This window comes from Gopherus flavomarginatus, chromosome 7 (genome assembly GCF_025201925.1).
Source record: "Gopherus flavomarginatus isolate rGopFla2 chromosome 7, rGopFla2.mat.asm, whole genome shotgun sequence".
NCBI lineage: Eukaryota > Metazoa > Chordata > Testudines > Testudinidae > Gopherus > Gopherus flavomarginatus.
The window spans coordinates 32695069-32722105 of record NC_066623.1 but is presented as its reverse complement, the minus strand read 5'-3'; the positions used below and the strand labels follow the sequence as shown (position 1 = coordinate 32722105).

Genomic DNA, 27037 nt, shown 5'->3' with positions numbered 1-27037 from the left:
GCAGCAAGAATTCACATAGGGTATGAAAAATCTTGGTAGTTTGACTATTCGATTAAAAATCGTAGGTCTGCTGAAATAATTTAAACAAGTATTTCCACACCAATCTCTGGTGTTCCTTCATTCACCATTTCAGCAATAACTTTAAATATCAGGAGTAAGAGTTGCTTACTCAGGTTCTGAATTCACTAGGACCACTGTACAGACAACAGAGTTTTAACGGGTAGCCACTGAATGCTGATCTCTGGTTCAATAAGACCATGGGCCGAACAGAAACATTCCACTAGTACTTTGAAGGAAGTTGCTTAGTCAATGTTTGAATAGACCTGGTGAGCTCGGGGGTGCTCATTACTTCTTAATGTTCTCAAATTGATCATTCCAATACCGCAAATGGGTAGCCTTTGTGATTGACTGATGGTGTGCTCTACCTGTGCAATAATAAGCCAATGCAATATCTGCAGTAGTCTGGAAACCATCTAACAAGCTTACTGACAAGATGATGTTTGTGGCATTCTAGTGCCCACTCTGATAGTCTTGGAGCTCATCCTGGCATAGATGGGTCGCTGTCTCCATCATATACTGGTCAAACCACAAGAGATTATAGAATAAAAAGAAGAGTTTTCTGTAGTGAAGAAAGAAGTCTGCATGCACTTTTTATTATATTTAGTGATCGCAAGGAGAGTTAAACCTTTCTGACGCATGGGCTACACAATAGTTACAGAATAACACTTTGAGCTGCAGCTATCCAAGGGCACCTCCTCTCATTAAGTGACATACTGAGCTGCATCAGGCTACTCGTGGTTTACCAAACTGTGTCATTTCTCATCGCTCAGTCCTCTGGGGAATCAAATATTCCATTATTTTTTCAGTGTCCTTAAATCATTTTTATTAACTTGTGACAAAACCAGGAATTATTGGAAGCAGAAGGCTGTCTGCCTACCTTCTGACTGCTGAAGCATCGTCTATGAAAAGTTTCAGTGTCTTGGGATTTAGCTGAAGAACTAAAGGACAGCATGTGATTCTATAGTAAGCGTCCAGTCTAATGGATGGAGTACTAAAAAGTCCCCTAGATTAATCAAGAGCATTACTGATCTTATGGTCATTTAAAGGTGATGCTTCATGAAAGCATTTGGAAATAGAGGTGGAAAGGTCTTCCTCTACACTTTACCACAGTTAAAAGTAAATGGAAAAGATCTCTTAATGCAATGGATTGTCACATAGGACATTGAGCCTGGGTGGACAATAAGTGTTGCAAAGAATCCTGAACTGCCTACCTTTAAATGGGCTGAATGACAGGTTAAAAAAAATAATTAAAGAAGACCAAGAGAGCCCTTAAATTAAAGTCTTCTTGAAAACAAATTATGGGTATAGATCACTACGATCGGACCCAGCTTTGGACATGTCCCACTCAATCTTTTTTATCCAACTAAAGAAACTATAATTTGCTGACAGCCTAGAGGGAAGGTAGCGAGTGAACTGCTGAAATGCTTGGCTGAGCCACGTATTAACAAGTGAACTGATAGAGTTCTGTGTGCTAGATTACTTTTTCTTTTAGTTAGCAAGCTGGAGTCTTTATGTATAGTTGTTTACACAAGTAACATCTCTCAAAAATGTCTTGATTCAGCAGAAAAAGAGAAGGACAGGAGATGACATTTCACTCTCTTCAGAGGAGGAAAGGTACTGAACTTTAACAACATCCTCCTCTAATTACACTAGGAAACTCTTTCCTACGGTCCCAGTCTTTCCCTAACATAACCAATCTTTGAGAGTAGGCCAGGCCATTTAATATTTTGGCAACATCATGCAAATTTGAGCGCAGACCAAGGCAAAGGCTCAGTTCACATTTATGACAATTTCATTACGTTTCCAAAGCAAGGGCACAGGAACACTGAGGCAGTGGATCAAACTTCATTTATATCTCAAACCATAAGTGATCCTTATACTATATCATTAAATTGGCTATTGTTGCTTTGCAGGAAACAGTTCTTAGCAACTTGACTCTATGTCTTCATATCCATTAAAGAGAATATGATTTACTGCTTGTTAGATTGGATGGGTAAGTATCTTGAGGACTAGAATCAGGTTCCCTAAACATGTCTTCTCTTTGTTACTTGTCTTTCCTTATATCTTCTAAAGGATGCAGAAACATAAATGCTTGGAAATAAGTCTTGAATTGCAAATTAAAACTAGGAGCAAATATGAACAGCAGAAATGCAGGTAAAGCAAACATATTTTACAGAAATAACTAAGGTGTGATGATATGTGACTGGAGGTGACGGGGGCGGAGGGAGAGAAACAGCATACACAAGGAAATTATGAATCTTATTGGAACTTGTGCCTGCCTGACAAAAGAGATGGAAAATACTCCTAGAGACTGGACTGGCAAAGATTACGTTTAAGAATGACAAGTCACATCTGATCTTTAATACAGACCTAATAGCCATAAAGGTTTAACATTTTCACTACTTTATCCTGGCTAACCAGCCGCCCATGGCTACATAGCTCAGAGGTGTCTCTCCATACATAATTTTACCTTCAAATAATGTTACTTAGGGAAAATTATTTTCTAACAAAAATAAAATCTTTAAAATTAAGTGAATTTAGTTCTCATGAAGTAAAGCTTATTTGCTTATCCAAAGTACAGGTATAAAATGAGCAGCAGCTGTCCATCCTTCCCCATACTGCCCCAGAGAGGGCCCTGAACCACCTCAACCTGGAGAATCCATCTCCAGAGGGGTGGTCATGCTCCATGCCCATTCAATCCTTTGGCTCTCTGTTGACAATGCCAATAAGGGAGGTAAATTATTTCCAGCTGTAATACTTTTTCTCACAAGGATATCTGTCCACTGACAACTAGACTAAGTCCACAAATGATTTCCCTAAAAAGCTATTGATTTAAATGCTTTCTGTCATTATTGACCAGCACAGGATTTGTACACACAACCTAAAAATGAAAGGAGTATAATCCACCACTTCTCCCAAGAGCCATTTAGTGCCCTGAAAGCCGCTTTTTATTGGACAGATGTACTGGTGATATGTTATTTTGTGTTTTTTACCTCTTTCTCTGAATAACACAGGTAGACAGTATGCTTTTGCTTCATCCCAAACAGAGATAAATCACTAAAACCACAACATTTTTTAGAGGAATGGATTTCAAGAAGGATTCCATTTCAGGAGAACCCAAACAGTATTTTTCTCCTTCCCCACTGCCCACCTGGAAGACTTTTGTCAATTTCACTTGGGCAGAAAGTGAAATTGATAACAGCCTTCTAGCCTCTCTGGCAGCCAACCTCTCCACCTCCACCCCAGACAAAAAGGCAGAGAGACCAGCTAGTTAGCCTCTCATCTCCCCACCAGCTCTTGAAGCCCAAAAGGCAGAAAACTCAGACACACAGCCTCCCCTCAAGCTTCAAGGACAGAGAGGAAAAGAGTCAGAATGCTCAGCCTCTCCTGCCTTAGAGTTTGGGGGGCGGGGGAGAAAGAGAGGCTGAGTGCCTGGGGTCTCTGCATTGCTGGCCCTAGCACGTGGAGTGGGTGGGGAAGGGAAAGGGGAAAAACACACAGTCTGTGCAGCCTGGCTTTCCGCCTCTCCATGTAACAGAACTGCAGCAGAGGGGGTGGTTGAGCACCAGAGTCAGCCCTCCTGGAAAGCTCTTATCAGCTGTGCTTTAAGAGAGTTGAGGGTGAGGGAGGGAGAGAATCCCAATGGAAAAATTGAAAATTTCTGACAAAGCTGAAATCTTCCTGTAGAACATTTTGGTTTTGTGAAAAGGGCATTTTTTAACCAGAAAATCATTTAGATAAAAAATTTCCGACCAGCTCTATTGAAGATGCTTTGTTTTAAAAATCCAAAAGGCATATAGAACATCTTTGATCTAAGGCCAATATAGAGTGCCAACAAACAAATATATTACAGTAAGGCAAATATAAAAGTCCAATATGAATAAGCTTTAAATAGTTAATAAGTTAGGGAATGGAAGACAGTTTGGCTATTAGGAGGATTTAGTAAGGAAGCTGCTCCTGGTTACTAGAAGTGTTTCCAGTACACCTGTATTCAAAATACAACAAAGAGCATAGCAAGATGAAGCCGTGTGCAACATGTAGCTCCTAACAGATGCTTTGCCTGACATTTTCAATTCCTGAGATGAGTAGATGAATTAATGAATGATATTCACTTGTTGAAACAGAAAATATTAATTGCTGAAATGTGTTTAATTCTCAAGTTCTTAAAGTTAACTTGAATCTCTGACATCCTGTTGCAATGCATTCAGGAGTTAAAGACTGCCCTAGATGTGTATTTTGTTTAAAAAGAACCCCACAAAACATGCAAGAAGCAGAGCAGAAGAAAACATTTTTCACTTTGTGGGTCCATCTGACACCATATATTCTACACTACTCATTACCAATTTGACCTAGTTTAGAAGTGGTAATACATGGATTTATGTAAGATGAGAGCAGGAAGAGAACCCTAAAATATGAGAATCTCCCTTTGATTATAGCAGGAGCAGAATATGGCCCAAGACAGTGACATGGTAACTCCCACTCCAACCACACAGTTGGGGAGACTCTTCTTTTTTTTTAATTCCTTTCTGAATCTCTGTACTAAATGCCCTGCAATACAACCCTCATTATAACAAAGCATGCTCATAGCTCTTTCTGACATACTGTGCCACTGATTTATCAGCACTTGGTTTTATATACAACACCACCTCCCCCTCACCCCACAAGATTAATTTGTTCTGAGCAATTGCTATTAAAAAATACTAATCTCTCTCAAATCACAAATTATAATCATATCCAAATAACCCGATAATATATTTGCCAAGCACTTAAGAAGTCAATCATTTGAATGGAAGCAGTATTACTTTTAAGGTCTGCAAGTGATGGTATCAATTCTGAATCGTTTAAATATTAGTTTACAAAATATTGCTTATAGCTTAATAGCATCATAGACGTAGCTTCACAAAGATATTGGCTCTAGACAGTAATTATATCCTCAGCCTAATGTTCTGGTTAATGGACATACACATTTCAATGATAATTGCAATGCCTGAACATGATAATGTGCCTTTATTAGCAGCTACAAAATAAAGCTGAGTTAGAGCCAATTGCAGAACTGAACTATGATCATTATTTATTTTGAAGATTGTTTGATTTTTATTAGAAATTTATTCTCTCTAATAGCACAGAACTTTATAGAAACCAATATTTTGATTATAAATATAGGGTTAAATACTTATTATACAAACGTTCATACAGGTAGTGGCTGATGTGAATAAATGGACTAAACGTTCACTTAAACATATTATAAAGTAGAGATAAATGAATGTCTAAGATATACAAAAAAGCATATCTTAATATTGCAATGTCAAATATTCAAAAGTTAGGAAATACCAGAATTAAGGTTGCCCATTCAACCTTACTTTGACCTACCTGTATTCATGCATTTTTGGTGTAGTCTTTAATTACATAATGCCCTGTTATTTCCCCCCATCCCCCAGAAGACCCCTGCCATCCCGGTACACAGACTGGATGGTGCTGAGGGAATGAATCTTGTTTGTGCAGTGAATAAGGCTGTTTGTCTTAAGAACCTTGCCTCATTTGCAGCAGAAGTTGGAAGATGTGTAGTAATGAGATAGGAAACTGCAGGAAGAAAAAGAACGTTCTTGTAGTTAAGGAAGCTGAATGCCATGCCGGAGAAGTGGATTTTATTCCTGTGTCTGCCACCACAAACTTCCTATGTCCAATGACATAGAATTACTAATCCAATATTTGGTTAAAATCTGCATGGGAGTCACAGAGCGGGTACAGGGAGACCTTATCATAGGAGGTCACGAAAAATGTAACATTTTACACAAAAGGTTCAAAAAAATTAAAATGATAAAAAATAAGAAACCCCTGCTATTGTTTCAGTGAAGAGTGCAGGATCCAAGTGTAAGTAGCAGGCTGCTAAATCTTCTGCTAAATGAGTACTAGTCCCCTTACAAAATATTATTTAGTACATAAAGTGGAGACCATGACAAAACATGTAATGAAGTCTCATATGTTGCATAAGCTGTTTAGTTCACAGCTTTGATGCAGCTCAGAGAGGAAAGCAATTCTAGTGTTTATTTAGGTTTCCAAGCGGGCTTGTACAACCCATGCCACTGTGTCTTCACTGCCAGCCTATCTAGATTTAAGCTAGCATGAGTATTCCTACTTGAGTTGTAATCACACCTCTAATTGCAATGTAGACATATCCTTTGTTTTATCTCAGTTCTCACTAAAGGGTGATTTAGAAAAATAGATCATTTATTAAAAGGACAATAGCATGTTGTGTCACGTCAACTTAGAAAGAAAGAATAGGACAAATGAGAGAGAGAGAGTGTTTTACATCCACTGATTTGAAACCACAGTGTGCAATGTATTCTGGCTGCCTAGAGTATGAAAGTGTGGAGAATGTGGGATTTTTTTCTACAAAAAAGTGTGACTCTGTTTACCCACTGATGTATTGCTACCCACTCCATGTGACAAAGTTAATTCCTTCCCTGGAGAAGGGAAATAGAACAAGACTCTCAGAGACCATGTCAGCACTACAGCGCTGACAGGGAGCTAGTGGTACTATGGAGGCACAACTATAGCACTGTGGTACTATAGTATAGAAGAGATTTTTCTGTCAGTGTAGGCAGTGGTTCTCAACCAGTGGTATGTGTAACCCTGGGGGTGCTCAGAGATCTTCCAGGGGGTACTCAATTCATCTAGATCAGTGTTTCTCAACCTGGGGGTTGCAGCTCCCATAGGGGTCGCAAGTGCATGGCTGGCATTAGGGGGTGGCAAGCAGGGTAACTGACCAGGGTTCATGCCACAGGATCCTGTGCTGTGAAGCTAAGTTACCTGTTTCAGCCCCACCACCTGGTGCCTGGGCTTCAGCCAAGGGCTCAGAAGTGAAAAATAGATTCAAGTATCATACTGAAATGTAAGTACAATATTTATATGTCAGTCAATTTATTTGATAATTATATGGTAAAAATGAGAAAATAAGCAATTTTTCATTAATAGCACGCTGTGAAAATTTTGGATATTTAGGTCTGATTTTGTAAGCACATAGTTTTTAAATGAGGTGAAACTTGGGGGTAGCCAAGACAAATCAGATTCCTGAAAGAGGGTACAGTAGTGTGGAAAGGTTGAGAACCATTGATGTAGGTAATCCACCTCTCCAACACCAGGGTTAGATCAGCACAGCTCTGGTGCTCAAGGGTGTTAATTTTTCACAATCCCAAGCACTGTATGTAGCCTTGTCGACCTAACTTTTAAGTGTAGGCCAGGCCAGTGTCATATAGACCTGTCTGAGCTGGTATCAAATGCACTATCAAGAACAGAATGGAGTCAACACATCGGTGTGCCCTGGAGAAACAATGTAAAATCCAATGACCCGACATTAACTTCTAATGAGTAGGAAACAGGATCTCTCTGCAGGAGAAAGATTCAGGTTTTGTTGTAGAAGCCTTGAAATTTCTCATCCCACTTTGGTCCTTATATTTTTGCAAGTAAGATTTCCCTTCAAAGTCAGTGATAAATTAACAGATTTCAATTGCCTGTCAATCAAAAATAACTTAAGACTGCACGTTTGCTCAAGTCAAACTTATTTATAACATCTTTCACCAGAAAGGCAGGCATATCAATCACATTAAATAGAGAGTGTACTTAAAATTTTGTGCCATATTTAAAATTTGTATTTCGAAACCTCAAAACCAGTTACATCTTGGGTGGTTATATTTACAGTATTCTGCGCATATTTAGGACTAAGGGTCTTGAAGAAAAGGGTAGCAAAACAATTGCATGGCTTACAGCTTTGGCATTTATTCAGTCTTTTCTGCTTGTCAACACAACAGGTAGGTTCTCCCTAGCTGATTTAGATGTTAAGAAAACACAGTTACTTCTGACATTATTCACCTACACACAACTCACATATATGATTAGTGGGGTAGTAGAGACCAGGGCTCTGCCTATAAAGAGTAATAGGTTTGGGCGGCTGCTCCTGAAGTCACCCCTCTCTCTCTTTCTCTCTCTCTCTTTCAGTATTAGGTGGGAGACTCTCCAATGACTTCATGAGCTTTGAAGCAAGCACTTTAAGAAACGCACTCTGTTGCTGTGGAGTACAGTCTTGTTGCCATGCTGTAGAAAACACTAAAGCCAAGATCTGTCCCTGTGACATAAATGATTAGAGTCTTCAATATACCTTCTTCCACATATTACTGAACTTTACTCCAAATTAGAAATATTTCATCAGAATGCTTCTACTTTATCCATAATTTCAATCCCCATGATCATCAACTAACAATATGTGCATGGCAACATCCTATTCTCTGATACAAGTTTTTTTAATAACAGAGTACACCTGTTCCCTGAGATAACGCTGTCCTCGGGAGCCAAAAAATCTTACCGTGTTAGAGGTGAAACCACATTATATCGAACTTGTTTTGATCCATCGGAGCATGCAGCCCCGCCTCCCCGAAGCGCTGCTATATCGCTTTATATCCGAATTCGTGTTATATCGGGTCTCGTTATATCGGCGTAGAGGTGTATATGTAAACTATAGCGTATTTTTTATAAGGAAGTCATGGCTTATCTCAGTTTTATCTACATAAAAAGAAATTGTTGCCTCCTCTTTCCCTCTTTTGAAACTTTAATCATTCCATACCCCTACTCGAATGTATTACGGAGGTAAGTTGCACTCAGTTCTCATTATGAGGCTTCCTTAACAAATTCTACATGTTAAACTCAAGTGAGAGGCATTTCATGCAATCTGAAAAATATTCAGTTCAATTAAAAATAATTGATGCATGGTGAAATAATTCTTCCCAAAGCTGCTGTAAAATCTTCAAAAAATAAAGCTACTTAATAATTTTCATCTCCTACAGGCTACAGAGAAGCATTATTGCATATTAAAAATTGGAGTGCTGTTTTCCCAGAGGTAAAAGAAAGTTATTAAAACAACCTATTTATTGTTGTTATAACTATCCATTTGTGCTACACAAAAAGTAACAATTTCAGTACATTAAAAGAAAAGCTAATTAAGGTATAATTAGTATTTTCTGTATTTTGATAATTAGGGGTTAGTTGGCTATTCCTTTTCAAATTTCTATTTGATGCACCCTGACAATATCTTTAATGAGCAACTAACACTATTGAATCCCTGATGGCTGAGGAGTTTAGTGACCACTACTACATTACTTCCATTTATCACTGCCTCTTTACCTATAAATTAAACTAGCCCTGTAGCTATGTTGATCTACTTTATATCAATTTCTTCATCCATATGAGCTGAATATGTATGGCATTAACCTCATTTACTAGTTGGGAAAAGCTGAATTAAAATGAGATCTAATTTCTAGTGCACAGCACAATTTCAAAACTGTCTGCTAATTTCCACCACCTGTCAGCACAGCAATCCTTTACTTTCTTGTAATGAAATAGAACAGTGTATATATTTTACAGCTCAGAAAAAGGGTCATCACTCAAAAGTGTTAAGATATCATTAATCAAAGACATTTAGGTCCTGGATCCTGTTATGTAGCTTCCACAGGCCAATGGCTGCACCCACACAGAGCCCCAGTGAAGTCAGTGGGGCTCCACACAGGCACAAGGATCCTATCATGTGTAATGCTTTACAGGATGAGTGCCAAAAGTAGCCAAATTCTGTACACGTATTTATTGTTCCTGCCAGCTCTAATGTTATCATGCCCGCAGAGAAGACAATCAAATAAATAATGAATGTAGAAAAAGGATATCAATGTAAGTCGTTGTAACAGACGTTCTGCATTAGAGAACGAACCTGGCCCTAAATTCAAAAAGTGCCTATATAATGTCAGAATACCCTTGGATTGTGCTTTTAGCAATTGCAAATTACATTTACCAAGGCTGAAAATTATCATAAAATCAACATATTTTGCTCCTTTCTTCCCCTACAATATACTGTTGTCTAATTCTTACTCTCCTAATTTTTGTTTATTATGATGCAGCTCTATTTCTCAAAAGCTCATATTTTACATTTACAAGTTAAAAGATTGGAAACATATCTTAATGTGAATGTAGTCCAAAATATTATTTAATAGCTTGACATTCTTTATATTGATTAGACAGACGAATAGATGGAATGTGACGGTATTATACATAATATACAGCAAAAGATCTCTTCCCCCCCCCCCAAAAGCAATAATTAGTTAACCCACTTCACAATCATGCCCCAATCTAGGAATAACTTTTACTGTGAATAACTAAAATACAATAATGTCTGCCATTTACCCTTCTCCACAGCTTCTATACCCAAATGAGAATACTGGGCCAGATTCCCTGGACGGCTCAGCTGGCACAAATGGATTAAAACTGTCCATATCTCCTCAGCTAGGCATGAGAGCTTGCTCTTACTCTAGAATCTCTACCATTGCACCTCTTCATCGTAATGCACGGGGCATGAAGAAGCAAGGCCAGTCAGAACACACTATACCCCAGTATTCCTGAACCGGAATGGTTTCCCAAGAGCGGTCCCTTGGGAACCATTGCCATTTAGTGTAGATTAGAACAGCCCCCAGACTGCTCTAACCTACACTGGGGTTAGGATAGAGCCAGGGAAAGACAATCAGCCTCCGTTACATTCTCAGACTAAACCAAGTATCAGAGGGGTAGCCGTGTTAGTCTGGATCTGTAAAAGCAGCAAAGAATCCTGTGGCACCTTATAGACTAACACATGTTTTGGAGCATGAGCTTTCGTGGGTGAATACCCATTCATCAGATGCATGTAGTGGAAATTTCCAGGGACAGGTATATATATGCAAGCAAGCTAGATAACGAGGTTATTTCAATCAGGGAGGATGAGGCCCTGTTCTAGCAGTTGAGGTGTGAAAACCAAGGGAGGAGAAACTGGTTTTGTAGTTGGCAAGCCATTCACAATCTTTGTTTAATCCTGAGCTGATGGTGTCAAATTTGCAGATAAACTGAAGCTCAGCAGGTTCTCTTTGAAGTCTGGTCCTGAAGCTTTTTTGCTGAAGAATGGCCACCTTAAGGTCTGCTATAGTGTGGCCAGGGAGGTTGAAGTGTTCTCCTACAGGTTTTCGTATACTGCCATTCCTAATATCTGATTTGTGTCCGTTTATCCTTTTCCGTAGAGACTGTCCAGTTTGGCCGATGTACATAGCAGAGGGACATTGCTGTCATATGATGGCGTATATTACATTGGTGGACGTGCAGGTGAATGAACCGGTGATGGTGTGGCTGATCTGGTTAGGTCCTGTGATGGTGTCGCTGGTGTAGATATGTGGGCAGATTTGGCATTGAAGTTTGTTGCATGGAAAAGGATAAACAGTCACAAATCAGATATTAGGAATGGCAATATACTAAAACTTCAGGACCAGACTTCAAAGAGAACCTACTGAGCTTCACAGTTCATCTGCAAATTTGACACCATCAGCTCAGGATTAAACAAAGACTGTGAAAGGCTTGCCAACTACAAAACCAGTTTCTCCTCCCTTGGTTTTCACACCTCAACTGCTAGAACAGGGCCTCATCCTCCTTGATTGAACTAACCTCGTTATCTCTAGCTTGCTTGCACATATATACCTGCTCCTGGAAACTTCCACTACATGCATCTGACGAGGTGGGTATTCATCCACGAAAGCTCATGCTCCAAAACATCTGTTAGACTAAACCAAGAATCTGGCCCGTTGGATTTCAAATTTGAAACTTTTATTTTAAAATGGTTCGTACTGGAATGTGAAACTGAAAATGTTTTGTGTTACAGATACTTCTGAAGCAGTCAGATACATACTTGCTAAACCTGATCATTTGAATTAGGAGCTAAAACACACCCTTCTCAAGCATATGCACAAATAGGTAAAAAGGCAGACAAGCTCACTGGAGCTACTGGATCCAGTTCTGGTCTCCTCTCAAAATTTGTCGAGTTCATACCCTGCAGGTTCATCTGCAACCAGATGAATGGAACAGGTTTCTGGGCCAGAATGTGGGAGTTGTCTGTACATTTTAACCAGGGTATTCCCCTGCCTAACCCCACAAGTCCTCAGGAAGATCACTTCTGATCCTAATAGGACTAATCTGTGATGAAGATCTGATAAGAGCCACAGCCAAATCAAAACACTTGCTCTTACTAATTCTGCTTCCACAAGGCTGCCCTCACCCAAAGGTGTAATAGGACCCAATTCTGGCCCAAAGTGTTTTGGAAATTGCTGTAGAATGACCCAATCCTAAAAATACAACCCAAGGTTAAATGCTGTTAAATAGCATCACATGCTGTACAAAGTAAAGATAATAAGTGCATAATTAAGGTAGACATAATCCTTAATCCTTGGTGATGGGGAGGAAGGGAAATGGGGAGCGGGAGGAAGACTAAAGATAGAGGCCACAAAACGACACAAATGATGGATAGTATTAGAGCCCTGATTCTGAATTCATTCAGCACTTTAACATTTTGAATTTAATTTCTTTTTAAAAAAAATATCAGGTTATAAAATATGTAAAACCACTAGAACAGTCTAGTGAGTAAATCCCATCTCCACCTTCAAATCTAGTACATACTTACTACCATAATCAAAAAACAAAACCACAGAAGTTACAAAGAGCTGGCAGTTAAAAGGAGTCTTTTGTTTTTAAAAATACAGTTTGCTCAAGAGTGTTGTGAGACATCTGAGTATGTATGTACATATGTATGTTTTTAACTTTGTATACTAGAAACATAGCAACTCAGTCTATAAAAGGAAAAGGAAATGTAAGCCAAGAGTAACTTTTTATAACTTTACTATAAACTTTAAATGTTTGAGAAACTTAACAGCACATTGTTAGTAGTAATGATAGTTGCTATTACTGTGAGGTCAGGATATGCAAACACCACCAAGTTGACCTGGTTTAAGTGACCGCCATAACTTTTATCAAACTTATTAAGCGTATACATTTTATCAACTGAGTTGTACTCCCATTATTTATTACTCAGAAAAAAAACCTCTCCAATGTGCTATATTCAGATTTACCCAGAGTAATATCAAGCCACAAACTGATGAGAACCAAAGAGCCCAGATCCAGTGAGATGTGTCTCCCCAAGCCATAATCGTCCAAACCAGCCCTCTTCCTATGACTAAATTAAACATTCATTGCAGCTCTAGCACAGTGCAGAAGTTCTCAAGCTGTGGTCCATGGACCATTGTCGACATACTGAGCACTTGCTGGTGGCCTATGTAGCACTTACAGATTATCTTGTGCTGACCTGTTTCCTGCTACTAAACACTATAAAAAGACAGCTGAAAATACACTCCTTACTTTCCTAATATTACTCTTCCATTTAAGCATTTTTTGTACTTGCTATGGGAAAGTAATATGAATACTGATGACAGGAGAGATCACCTGATAATCTCTCTATTAAATTGCAGTAAACATAATTAAAGAGTCTGAGAATGCCTGCTGTACAGTAACTTTAAACTTCCTCTCAACCTACACGTGTGCATGCACACACACACACACGCCCACCTACCCAACCCAAAACCAATTTGTGGAAAGGTAAAACTTCTTTCTAAACACAATACAGTGATGGTTTCCTGTAGACCTAAACCATCTACTGCTGGCTCTCAATACTTGTGACTGTATATCAACAATGCCCCATCAAAAGTAAATTTCAAAGGTGTAGGCGAAGTTTGCCAACCACTGACAATGGACCAGGAAAGCACTCCTGCCCATTACTCCTTCCCCCTAGTCAAAGACCTGGTCATTTATCCCAAGCCCAAAAGGGAAATCAAGTGACTGAGGAAGTTTCAACTCTGCCAGTCAGGAGGAAGGAAACACCCCACGATCTCACTAGGATATCAATCCTCACCGCTCACATATACCAGATTGCTACTTGGGGCATGTATCTGGCTAAAATGTATCCTCTTAAATAGCCTCAAAAAACGCACTTTAGCAATACAAAACATAATACATGTAAGAGAAAGGGTAACTTCCCTCTTGAGGATGTATATTATTTCCCTCAAATATTCATGATGTTTCCCCTATCACTTACATTTTCTGAACAGGAAGAAATAATCACCTTAAATAATAACACCACAAAAATAAATGTACATATTGGTCACAAGTTAAGAATACTGACATAAAACCCATTTAATAAATGAGTCAAATAATGAAACACAAAGTATCCCGTAATAAATAAGACTTTGGCTGCTGAAATAATGGGCCAGATCCTCGTATGAGGCTGATCTGCTAACAGATGGCTGGTGGCACAAATCTGGTTTAAAAAGTTCTTCTCTGCACTGCTTTGATCCAAATACTATTCTGTTCAGGGGCAGACTCCAAGCACCATGTTAGAACAGCTGTTCGTTGTCCAAAGAGTTGAAAACACATCTCAAGATCAGCACAGCCCAGGGCAGTTCCAGACACACCTCTTTCCTGCTATAGTAACGGCACCTATGTCAACAATGTGCCACCACAGAATTAGCCTTACAGTGGGGTTAGTCTGGTTGGGCCAGCTACATCAGCTTTAGTTTAAAAATACACCAGTAGCACTGCACTATACCGTACCAGAGAATATGACCCAGTAGCACTTAGAAACATATTACATATGTTAATGTGTACAAATCAAAAAGACTATGTCCTAGTACATTACTTTTACATTGACAATATAGTAGCACCCGCTCAGTGGCACCGCAAATATGTAGTGGCACTATGGGAGCAGCCTTCGAGGCTTTTTCAGTATACTTAGAAAGACGACCATTGAATGAACAATAGATCATAGGCAATGAATTTGCCAAATTATTTTCATGGTCTTTCCTACAATCTCTGTATTTGATGTTATTCTTAAATTGCCATAGGAGGTTTTGGATAAAATATTTTTTAAATGTAGCTCCAAATTATCACCAACAAGCCAAAAGAAACTTTGCTGCATTACACTAACCGTAGAACAAGTCTTGTAATTAAGTTAGATTACTCAGTTTTCTCTAATCACTGCTTGTTTCTAAGTATATGAACATAAGATCAAATTTAACAATGTTCACCTAAGACTACACCTCTACCTCAATATAACACTGTCCTCAGGAGCCAAAAAATCTTACCGCATTATAGGTGAAACTGCATTATATCGAACTTGCTTTGATCCACTGGAGCGCGCAGCCCTACTGTCCCCAGAGCGCTGCTTTACCGCGTTATATCCAAATTAATGTTATATCGGGTGGCATTATAATGGGGTAGAGGTGTATTTCAAACTCTCTCAATATGGCTGAAACATGCAGAATATCCATTATCTGTTCTGTAAATACAACAATCTGAACCATGGTGAATACTTATATAAATGGATATTAACTTAGCCAATTGATATATATCTGTTTTTCTGCTTCCAAGTGTGAATCTTTTTATTGCATATTTGTAGCTACCTGCCAGCAATATGCAGTACCAGAGGATTTACAACTGCAAGGAAAGAATGCCATCTGCTGCTACAAATGCCACTAGAGCAAGAAAAAAAACAATAAAAAGATAGCACAAGTTCTGCTTTCTGTTTTTCTCATACATGTAAAATATCAAATAAATATACTTTGGGATCAGTTTTTAAAAATACATCAACTTCAATATGGCTCTACACACAGGATTCCACATGTATGGAGCTAATTGCAAGAACAGGTATGTAACTTCTGTTGATAACAGAAAAACCAGGGGTCAGACCCACAAACAGAGAGGATCCAACATGCACAAGTCTCCTCTGACTTTGTGTACTTGGGTACAGTCCGCATAATGGAAAATTCTGGGTCAAATCTCTTCCTTTATCAGGTTTTAGTACAGGAGGGGAGTAATAGGCCTCAAGATATTAAGTGGTGAGGCCAATAAGACTCCATTCATGCAAGGAGTCAAATTTAAAACATTTTTGCTATTTAGGAACATTTTAATCAACAGTTAACTAGCTAAACTTTCATATGAATGGCAGTTGTGACAGCAATTTTAAGACTTCTCAGCCAGTAAAATACATGGATTACCATAATAAATTTCATGTGCATAATGTTATGGTTTAGTGTGCAAGAACTCAAGCTTTACATCTTTCTTTTGACAGGGAAGCTCCAGGCATTTGTGTTAATACTTCATTTTTAAGACATCATTTCCCCCAGACCCAAATTCTTCCCCCAGTTGTACATCAGCACTACTCCTATACCAGAATGATAATGGAAGGCACAGCTTCTGCTGGATTGGCTGGGAGAGGGTGCTAAAAAACCCATGACAGTCTGGTAATGCATGATGGAGTACAGTATGCTGTAATAGGTCATTTCCACCCAGCACCAAACCCAGACAGCAAGAGCCCACACACAATAGGGAGAATTAGGACATCAATGTATTTATTTACCACCTGACAAAAATCAGATATTGTTGATCAGAATGATTATGACACAATCTTGCTTCCACTGAATTTCAGTCAATGGGAATTTTGTCAGATTTGAGCAGGAGCAGAATCTGTTATTGTAATATTATAAAGCAATATGTCATATTTGAAAAACACAAAAGAGCTCTGGCAATTGATGCAATACTTACGTTTCCGTGAAAAAGTAATTCCGCAAATTATAAAACTTTATTTTTTAATATCAAAGTAAGGAGCCATTTAATAACCCTGAACTATGATTCAAACCAAAGGGGATAAAATAATTCTTTGGTTTGGGACTGTTCACCAGAAAACATGGTACAATAAGTAAAAAAAACAAAAACAAAAACAAAAACAAAAAAAAAAACTTAGTTACTGTCAAAAATCTTGCTAAAGATTTGCTTGGGGCTCAAACAAAATTCCTTCAATCTTTCTCAAGATCAACTGATCTCATCTTACTGATGCTCTCTTTATAACATCTATATTATGACTGTCCCCTACAGTTAAGGTGAATTAACTGCTGCTTCTTCCAAGAATGCATCTCACTTTTCCCTCTTCCTTCCCTATTTAAAATGCAGAAAAGCCAAGTAATGTGAGAAATACAGTGGAAGCTGCATAAATGAGTAACTGTCAAAAGAAAAGAACTATTAAAAGAATAAATCTTGTATACCCAGATGTGAAATATAACACAATATAGCAGAACCCAGTTAAATGTTTGAAATAAAAAACTGAAATGCAAAGTAATCTAAAACTGTTAAATGAATACAACTGTTAAAAATATTAACTCTCTGCATGCCAAACCTTGAAATTTTCAAGGTGCTAAATCCTCTCAAATGATATGAAATTAACAAATTAAGTATAAGCTTAATATCCATCAGATAATGTCTTCAGTTTTCACTCCTGCACATCTTTTTACACATACACTTAAGACATATTAGTAACCCATTTCCTACAGAAATTTCTTCATTTTAATTACACAAATCTTGTTTGCTGCAAAGACTTACCTTTGAGGTGCGCTGAAGCTGATCCCCCACATATGTTTTACGGAATTGATCCAAAAACCAGAGAATCGCGAGTTCTACTTTTTCATTACTAGACCGTGGTAACTGGGCATCCATCAACGATATCAGCTGAAAAACTCTTAATGACAAGGGAAAACATTCTCAGGAGGAATTTTCAAAGACATAAACAATATTCTGACAGCTAATTTCTCATGGGTCCATCAGCCATTATTGATTTGCCTAAGCTAGTGTTTGCTACTTTTCTTCCTTGCATTTCCTTCTTTTATAAACTACTAAAATGACCACCACTCACAGCTGCACATCAACACCATGCTTCTTGCTAAACTATGCTCTGTCACTTGAAATACATTTTTATACTTCTGTCAACTGGCAAAATACTCTTTTTCTTAGAACAGCATTTATATAATGAAAACATTAGCTACTACAGCTAAGAAGCATCAGAACTCAAAATGCAAATGCAAAGTAAATTACTTTAAGGGTAAAGAACTGTTTGCATTTAATGGAAAATGATGAAAAAAGTTCTATGAAGAAAACAACCTTGTTTATGCAGTATGTGATACATTATCTGTCTGTCTCTTACTCCATTCTTTACTACTTAGGTTTGAATGAAAATTGTGTTTTTGGGCCAGATTCTCAGCTGATGTCTGTGTGCGTATCTGTATTGATTTCAGAGTAGCTACTTTAATTTAAACTAGTTAAAGATCTGAGCCTTTCTTTCTAAAATGTGACAGCTCTTGCTTCTCATTTTCCTCCTCCTTGTGTTCATACTTAATTCTTTAAGTACTAATTCTCTGACAATTTATTTGGTTGCTCTGAAAATTACTATGACTTTTTTCTAATTCTGAAATATGCAATTTTTTTGTATTTGGATTAGAAGCCAGATACACAACGTCAGTGTTTTAAAATACCCTCTCACATTTAATAATACAGTGGAACATCAATAATGATGCCGAGTCCAAGGCAGATTAGTGAAGCCTGAAATGAGGATGTAAATATAGGCATCATTAGCCAATTCTAAGTGTGTAAGTCCTTTTTCAAGTGTGCTGGGTGTAACGCCAGGGCAAGTGGGACTCCCCTATGTATCACAGAGAATGTGGTATCATCCACAACAACCTCTCCCATGGTCTTAAAAGTGGCCTCAAATTCTGAGTATTTGACTTCAAATGTCTATTGCCTAATTTTCAAAGGTGCTGAGAATCTGCAGTTGCCATTGAGTTCCCTACTTGCAAACTCATGTGATTAAAATGAAGGAAGCAATGCAAGAAATGAACAAATGATAAAACTAACAATTAGCAAAACTACCATTTTAAGTCCATGTACATAATAAATAATAACTACCTTTTTAAGTCTATACACATAACAAACGGTAGGTGCAGGTGCTCAACCACAATCATCCAAAGTTGGACACTCAAAAACTGGGGCACAGAAAATGAGAGGGCAATTCTGAAATTCTAGCTCTAAGTGACTTACTGCCTGGCCACTCAGATCAGGATGAAAACACTACATCCTGAGACCTAGAACCACACCAACATACTGAAAGATGAAGGAACACGGTTGCAACTGGCTCAAATTCACACAAATTAAGTAAAGCCCTTGAGTTTGTGGCAGACAACAATGCATCCAACAACTGAGCAAAGTTTGGGCATCTCTTGTTTACCAATAGATGTGAAAAAACACATAACCCCTGTTTTGGTTTGTTTTAACAATATACTTACCGACAGGACAATTCTCCATCCATGGCATCATGTTCATCTGTACTGGTGTAAGTTAATCTTCCTCCTACAACAGTACCAACAAGATATACCAGCCATGCCAGACGTCCTAACATTAAGAAAGAAAGAAAAAACCCTCCAGTAAACAACTACATTAGCAGAGTATAGTTCTGTAAGACATATGACTGTGGAAGAGTCTGCAAGAGTAGCGGTAGAAGCATCATCCATTAAGACATTTTAAAGTGGACTAGACAAACTAATCAAAATTATACACTTAGGAACAATCGAGCACTGACAAGTGAAAAGGCCAAATTTGAGGGTTTCTTCCTCTTTAAAAAAAAAAACTTAACTATAAACATGAACAGAGGCATTTAGACTAGAGCAGACTGGACTTCCATATTGTTCAGTATCCTCTCTCTGATACAGCCCAGTACCAGTTGCTCGGAGGAAGGAGGAGCTCTATCCAGACTATCAGTATGACTCAGCAATGTCCAAGTTATTAGCAGCCTGCAGAACCTATCCACAGGATATATCAACTGTGGTAGCAATTCCATAGTTAAAGTTGTAATTTGATTTCCATTTTAAGAGGATGAGGTGCTATACACACCTCAGTTTTAACTCTCCCTTCTATCTGAATGCTCTCACATCTGGTCTTTAACCATAAGAGGAGTTGTTTTTGTTTTTTTCCTTTATGGAAGTTAGTTCAGGCTAGGAAAATGAAAGAATTTTTTTTTGCTTTTTGACAAGACTTCTATTTTTTCCTGGCATTTCACCTCAGATACCGCTTAGTCTAGAAACTCAAATGTTTTATTAATGTAAGTTTTTAAAGGTTGTGGAGTTCATTTGGGAGTTATTCTCAATAATTATTTTAACTTTAGGGAGTCTATGAGGTTGCTACAGGATTTATAAGCTTCAGGTCTGGCAAAATTTATGAATTCCACAGGCACAGCCAGCGTAGTTTGTTATCTCTCATTCAAATAAGGAATTAAAAAACTTCAGAGACACTCTTGATAGTTTATAAATTCTCTAGTTCTGAGCCAATGAAATTAGAAGTTTTGCAGACACAGGATGAAGCCTGTATGCCCTTAGAGTTAAATATTTCCTGTTCCAGAAAATTAGTAGCTTTCAATCATGTAGTTTTCAAGGGCCGCAGGCACTGCCGTCAGAGCTGAAAAGTTTTGAAGGTACATCTTATCCATTAAAAGCTTTGCAGGCCCATTTTGCCAATCTTGTAAGCTATGTGAGTGCCACTTCAGAGCTTACAGGGTCTTCAGGTACAACCCAACCATTAGAATATCTGTAGGATCAATATGTAAATTTTGCAAGATCCATACCTACCGCCCTTGTGCTTACAAGGTCTGTATGCATTGCCAATGGGGCTTAGACAAGATGCATACTGTAAGCTCCATGCTGACAAGCATAGGATCTTCAGGATTGTTACAGTACTAGCCCTGTAGACCTTGAAAGAGTTTTTATACCTGCAGATCATGTAAACTGTGTATCCCAGAAACTCAGGAAATCCAATGCCATGTGGCATAAATTAGGACAATTTAAATTTCTCCCACATAGTTTAACTACAAGACCCTGATCTTTAATAATGGTACCTATTTAGACCATGGAAACTAAATTATTTGTATTTAACCATGAGCCGCAGTAACCAGCAATAGCCTCTACTGGGAAAAAACGGTATAATAGTATTAAAATAGTATTTTCTCATAAGGTGGCGTCACCTCAGTGCCTGATCTAAGAGATTCATTGTAAGAGATTTATCAGATTGTTGGAGCTTCCCGTTGCACATTAACATGTCCCCTCAACTACAATGCTACTCCTGGCCTGGATCTTCACTAGGAAAAAAGCTGTACTGCTAACTCAAGTTAACTAATTCAAAGTAGAATCCTAGTGAAGACAAGGTAGTTTACACACGAGTTAAGGTTATGGCGGAGCATATTCCACCAGTTAAATTATGTGAAAACCAGAAACTGCCTTGTCTTCACTAGGATTTTACCTCAAGTTATGAACAGACCTGTTTTCCTTAGTGAAGACAAGGCCTTGGAGACTTAGATTTGACCAAATCACGTTTCAATATTGAATGCCAAGGAAAACCTAGACACGTGAACACTGCAATGTTTTCCTTTTAAAAAACATACTAATATTCTAAGAAGTGTATAACAGAGATTTTGATATATGTATAGCATGTTCTAATTTGCAAAAATTAGAGTGTTTGATGTTTGTTTCACATTTTTTGCTGAATTCTTCATTTGTATACCACTAAGCTTCAATTAATTTCCCCCAAGATTTACACTGACACATTCTGAAAGTCCAGAACTGAAGGGCAATGAATTTTCTCTGCCCAAGCCCACTCAGCTAAATCTTTCCAAGGTACACACCTATGCTTTAAAGGTCAGATCCTGATTTCTCACATTGGTGTAAATCAGGGATAACTCCATTTCAATTAGTGGAGTTACTCTGATGTAAAAATAACAAAATCAGGCCCTTCATTTAAACCTTGTGATAGTAATCAAATCGGAAGAACACAAGCAATGATAAAATAGACACTAAAATGTACCACAGAACGCAAACAAAGGGGACATGATTTTCAATACAAATATTTATAACAGAGCATTCTGATCTATATTTTAACTATCTTGCAAAAACTTTTGCAATAGAATTTGAAATCACCAGCAGATAAAGCTTAGTGATACATAAGGTAATGTTTATTTTTACTTCTAAGGCACAAAGGAACATTAATAAACAATTTTACAGTTTTGGAGAAACGTTGATGACACCTATTTTAAAATTCATTAGATATCTGAGACCTTCACTTGGCCATTTCCTCAGCCCCATCACTTCCTTCCAATTCCTCATTTCTGCCCCTCCAGTACAGAGTTTCCTCAAAATTCTTTGGTGAAGGAAATGTTGGTTTGCCACCACCTCCAAGATAAGAAAGCAGGGAGGTCAGCCCCCCACAGCCTACAGAAGGATAGAGCCAGTTGCATGGAGGCACTGTCTCTCTGCTCTTATCTTTAATCCGTAGCCTTACACGTGCTTTCATGCAATGCAGCCAGACAGTGGCTGCCCTTGGAGCCCCATCATCTGTACCCCAACCCTCATCCCCTCCCCACGTGCCTATCCTGGACCTTCCAATATATCTTCTGCGAACTTGAGGAAAGATTGATGTTATAGATTCAGATGACCTCAGACCCACTGGCAGAGGGGACCTCTGACTGAAGACCGCAGGGGGAATGATTATCTGCAAAGATTCTGCAGTATGTACCTAAATGAATCTGGAGTAACAGTACCAAATGTTAGTGTCTTTTTCTATTCCAATAAATTATAAAATTAACTCCTCACACTAAGTCAAACATGTAGTTTTGAAATAAGTTATTTCTGTGATTCTGTCACAGGCTGATTTGGCACTCGTTGAGCAGTATACAGGAAGTACTGGATGAAATTCTACAATCTGACATATAGGAGATCAGACTAGTGGTTTCTTCTGGCCTTACAATCTATGAGATTTGCTGTGATGGCTGTGGAAACATTTAAGTTAAAAAGGAGAACTATTAACCTGTTAAGGCACTTACACTTAGCCAATGTCTACAAATATATAATCCGAGAGAACGTTCCCTGGATTCTAGATAATCTGTTTTTTAAAAAGCTATGTGGTATCATACATTGACCAACTGTATTTATGTAATTATACAGAACATTAGTGAATCAACGAAGGAGGTGTCTATTAATCTCCTATGGGGACAACTGTGTTCCAAAGACTGTGAAATACTTGCTGAACTCATCACTGATGGCACGAGGCTAATGCACAGCCAGAGAAAGATGATTACAAAAGCAAGCTAATTCAAGGGAACAGCAAAAAAATAAGATGTGCCAAATGGCCAAACATTGCAATGAAAAATATTTTATTTACAAGTTTCTAAGAATGATGAAGGTAAAATACGCACTGCAAGAGAGCCCCTCTCTACGAAAACAGCATGACTCACTGTTTGAACATGAGACCAGCTGTTTGAACAAGAAGCTGCTGAGCACTAAACTCAGCTCTTTTTGGACTCTTTGGGCACGTCTGCACTGCAACTAGACGTACCCTAAGTGAGAATTTAAGCAAGTAGCTTATGCCAAAATTTTCAGCAGTGAACACCGATTTTGGGTGCCTAATACACTACCAGCCTAATTTTCTTATGTGCTACACACTGCTGAAGTAAAGAGGCACTTCAGTTGAACAGCAACTCTGAAAAAATTATATCAGACATTTGACATCTCAAATTGCACATGCAACAACTGAGGCAACCATAATTACTGAATGTTTTTGAAAATTTGGCCTTAATTTTTCTGGTTCAATTTACTCATCTGTTTTTTGTTTTTTTTAAAGAGAGAATGTCTACCTATTTCACAGGAGTGTTCTGAGAATTCACAAGCTAATGTTTATATTTGACCATATAAATTCTATTAAAAATTATTTATTGTTATTATTAAGAAGGGTTCCAGAGAGTATTGAGACCATCCCAATAACTTACTAGATTTGGGGTTCTCAAGAAGCCTCTCCCCACACACACACCCAAAAAAAGATACCACTGCCAAATAAAAAAAGACCCACCCAGGCACAAAAATATTCCGCAATTACACAACATATAGCAGCCAATTTAAAGGGATTACCCAATCTAGAAGCAGCAACACCACAGGACTGCATAGCTAAAATGACCATATAACAGCAGGTGCTCCAGGGACTTGAAAGGCAAGCCACCCAATCAAGATTGGCCATTTCAAAAGACTGCAGCATACAGCAGCTGCTTTTCAGAGCTGCATGGTTCAAATAGCAGAGCCACTATTTTGAACCACACACTCTTGTCAACAATTTGTATTTAAACATAAAACTAGTTACTCTGACATTTATGGAAGTAGCTCAGATTTAAACAAAGGCTATTTTTCTGATGACTCTTTCTCTCCATTCTGATTTGTGGAAAGCAGAATTTCACACATATAACATAGAACCAGTTTACCATTACACTTTTCCCAGTTCTTCTCTACTTCAACTATATGAAGTGTTCAGGGCATTTGCTTTTGCAGCTGCTTAGCTAGACTACATTTTTTTCTTTGGCAAAATAATTATTGCTGTAATAATCTGTAATTATGGTTTATAACAGCAATAATCCCAAAGAAATCAGTCATTACCATAGATCACAAGTAATCGTTAACTACTGTTAATGACCTATTTCTTGGGGATTATTGTTTTAGTAAACCATGACCGCATCACCATCGATACAGAGAGCAAGACAATATAATAAAATGAAATCTTAATATAATATTAACTTATTTTGTAACATTAAAAGCCATTAAACATCTAAATTAAAGTATGTATAACTAAGGGATATAACATTTATTGTTCAGCATGAACAGAAGTGTTTAGTTTGCAGAAAAAGAAACTGAATTCTTCTGCAAGGAGCAATACAGAATTAAACTGCACCAAACTTTCTCTTATGCCCAAGTATCAACCTATGGAACCTTCCTGTGTTACTGTAATTGACCATTCCCCTTTGACTCTATGCACAGAAGAATCCAATAACAGCAGTGAAGTACAGACTGCAGCTGGAGAACAGAAAACTGCCTTTCAGTACAAGTTTGCTAATGGACCACAAAGGGAATGTGACAGGTGCATATAGGGAAGGGAAGTAAGAGAAAGAGTCAGACCACGTGCATTATATAAGTTAGAATAAAATGGCTCCCCACATTTAACTCCGCATTTCCAAGATGTCAACAAAAAGTAGCAGTATGAATGGCAATATCCGATCCAAAATATTACATCTGTAAAAGAACAGCTGTATTAGGGGGAAAAACTCAGTTCAGTCATATAAAGATGCAATAACTATAAAACAGCTACACTAGGAAAGAGTTATTTACATGATCAAGTTAAACAAGGGACAGACAAACAATTAATCTATGTAATATTACATAGGACAGAATATTGTACAATTTACATACACTATCTCTTTATAGCTAAGTTGCTTTTCCAATACTAGTAATTAATCCTCACAAAACTCAGAGGGAAGTAAAGATACTTAGTGTATTTATTTTACAGATGGGGCAGCCAAATCAGAGAAGTTAAGGCCTACATTTTCAAAAATGGCTGTCAAGTTTAGGTCCCTCCGTTTTCAGGTATCTAACTTGAGAAATGTAAAGCCTGGTTTTCAGAAGTGATGGGTTCTCACAGCTCCCACCGTCTTCTAATTGGGTTAGAACTGAAGAGTTACTACTTTCCAGACATGTACTCAGACCACCTGATCACACTTCCCTCTCATACACAGATGGATAATTTTGCACCATTTCAAGTCCACATAACAGAGAACAATGCAGTCTCGATCATATGTGAAATAAATACTAACCTTCTTGGACTGTGATTTCTAGTGGATTCCTACTAGAAGAATGCAATAGCTTTTGGTAGTTTTGAGCATTTTGGTCAAACAACTGTACAAGAAGTGCACAGGTCTTTTCATATTCACACCTGCTGACTGTGCAGAGTTGCTCCAGCTGCTGAAATACAGTAGCTGTATCATCCAGAGGATCTTCCAAACCATCTCTGCAATACACACAAAATAGGAGTTACTTACTAGAAACGATTGTTCTTTAAGAGTCGCCTCTGTGCATTCACATCTGTGATAACTAGCATCTCCAGCATCAAGCTACAGGACTGTACAACAAAGCAGTGTCCTCTGGGCAGTCCATTAGCATACCCATGCTGGAATGTCATCGTTGTCTTAAACTATATAATCTATATAAAGGACCATATACACCTGTGGCAGAGCTCTGACCTTGCTCCCATGGGTCCTGTGCTTCTAGGTGGTTTATGCTAACCGCAGTGGCTCACTGTGACCCTCCACGTAGCCCTTCTCTCTCTAGGGCCAGGGTTACAGTCTACTTAGCCCTTTTCATCAAAGGCCTGCAAGGAGGTTGGTGAGAGAACTCCCACAGTCTCTGTTCAGCCTCCTGTCCTGACAGGGGCCTGACTTCCCCCCACAGGAGATGTTCCTATAGTGGTGGGTTGGGAGGAACCCGGGCCCACTCTCTACTTCGGGTTCCGGCCCAGGGACCCTAATGGTAGCAGTTGTTGGCAGCCAACCTTTCACTGCCAGAGTTGCTACATTTCCCTGGGCCACTTCCCCCACAGCTCTCCTGCTTCTCCCTTCTTCACCCTTACCTTAGGGCTCCTTTAACGATGGTCTGAGATGTCTTCAGTAACCAGCCCTTCAGCCGCACTTCCTCGCCTCTGGCTCCCTGGCTTTTCCCTGTCTGACTGGAGTGAGCCCTTTTTATAGTATCAGCAGGGCCTTAGAGTCAGGTGGTCACATTAACTGAATGGCCTCACCTTACTCTTTGCAGGTTAATTAGAGTCAGGTGTTCTCATTAGCCTGGAGCAGCCCCTGCTCTGGTCAGTCAGGGAACAGAAAACTGTTAATCCAGTGGCCAGTATATCTGCCTTCTGCTATTCTGCTGTACCCAACTGGCCTGGGTCTACCACACACCCCAAACACCTCTATCATTCTCCCGAGCCTACAGAGTCCTGAAATACAACAAACTCAGAGGCAGAGGGGAAAGGCAGATGAGCAATGTGAATGCACAGAGATAACTCTTGAAGAAAAATGGTTACTAGTAAATAATCCTGCTTTCTTCTTCAAGGGCCTCAATGCATTTCCACTTATGAGAAAGTAGCAAGTAGTGCTCCTATTAGAGGATGGTGGACAAGACATTCTAGGCAAAATTGGGCTATGATAATGCCTTACAGAACTGAGCATTAGATCCCAATGCCAAGTCCAACAAATAATGCTTAATGAAAGAATAAGCAGAAGAACTCCATGTTGCTGCTTTGCAAGTCTCTACAATAGCAGTCTCAGACATCTACAGTATCAGCTACAGAGGCAGCTCTGGCCCTAGCAAAATAC

At 38.6% G+C, this 27037-nt stretch overlaps 1 protein-coding gene across 4 annotated transcripts in view; it reads right to left on the bottom strand.

The window, feature by feature from the left end:
* Positions 1 to 27037, bottom strand: part of RANBP17 (RAN binding protein 17) — a 267568-nt gene that overhangs the window by 198163 nt on the left and 42368 nt on the right. For all 4 annotated transcript variants that reach the window (XM_050962558.1, XM_050962559.1, XM_050962561.1 and 1 more), the window contains 3 exons: positions 25484 to 25677; positions 19101 to 19206; positions 17368 to 17503 (listed from right to left, as the gene is read on the bottom strand). In XM_050962558.1, the coding sequence (XP_050818515.1) occupies positions 17368 to 17503; positions 19101 to 19206; positions 25484 to 25677 (436 nt within the window). The remainder of the gene's footprint in view (positions 1 to 17367; positions 17504 to 19100; positions 19207 to 25483; positions 25678 to 27037) is intronic.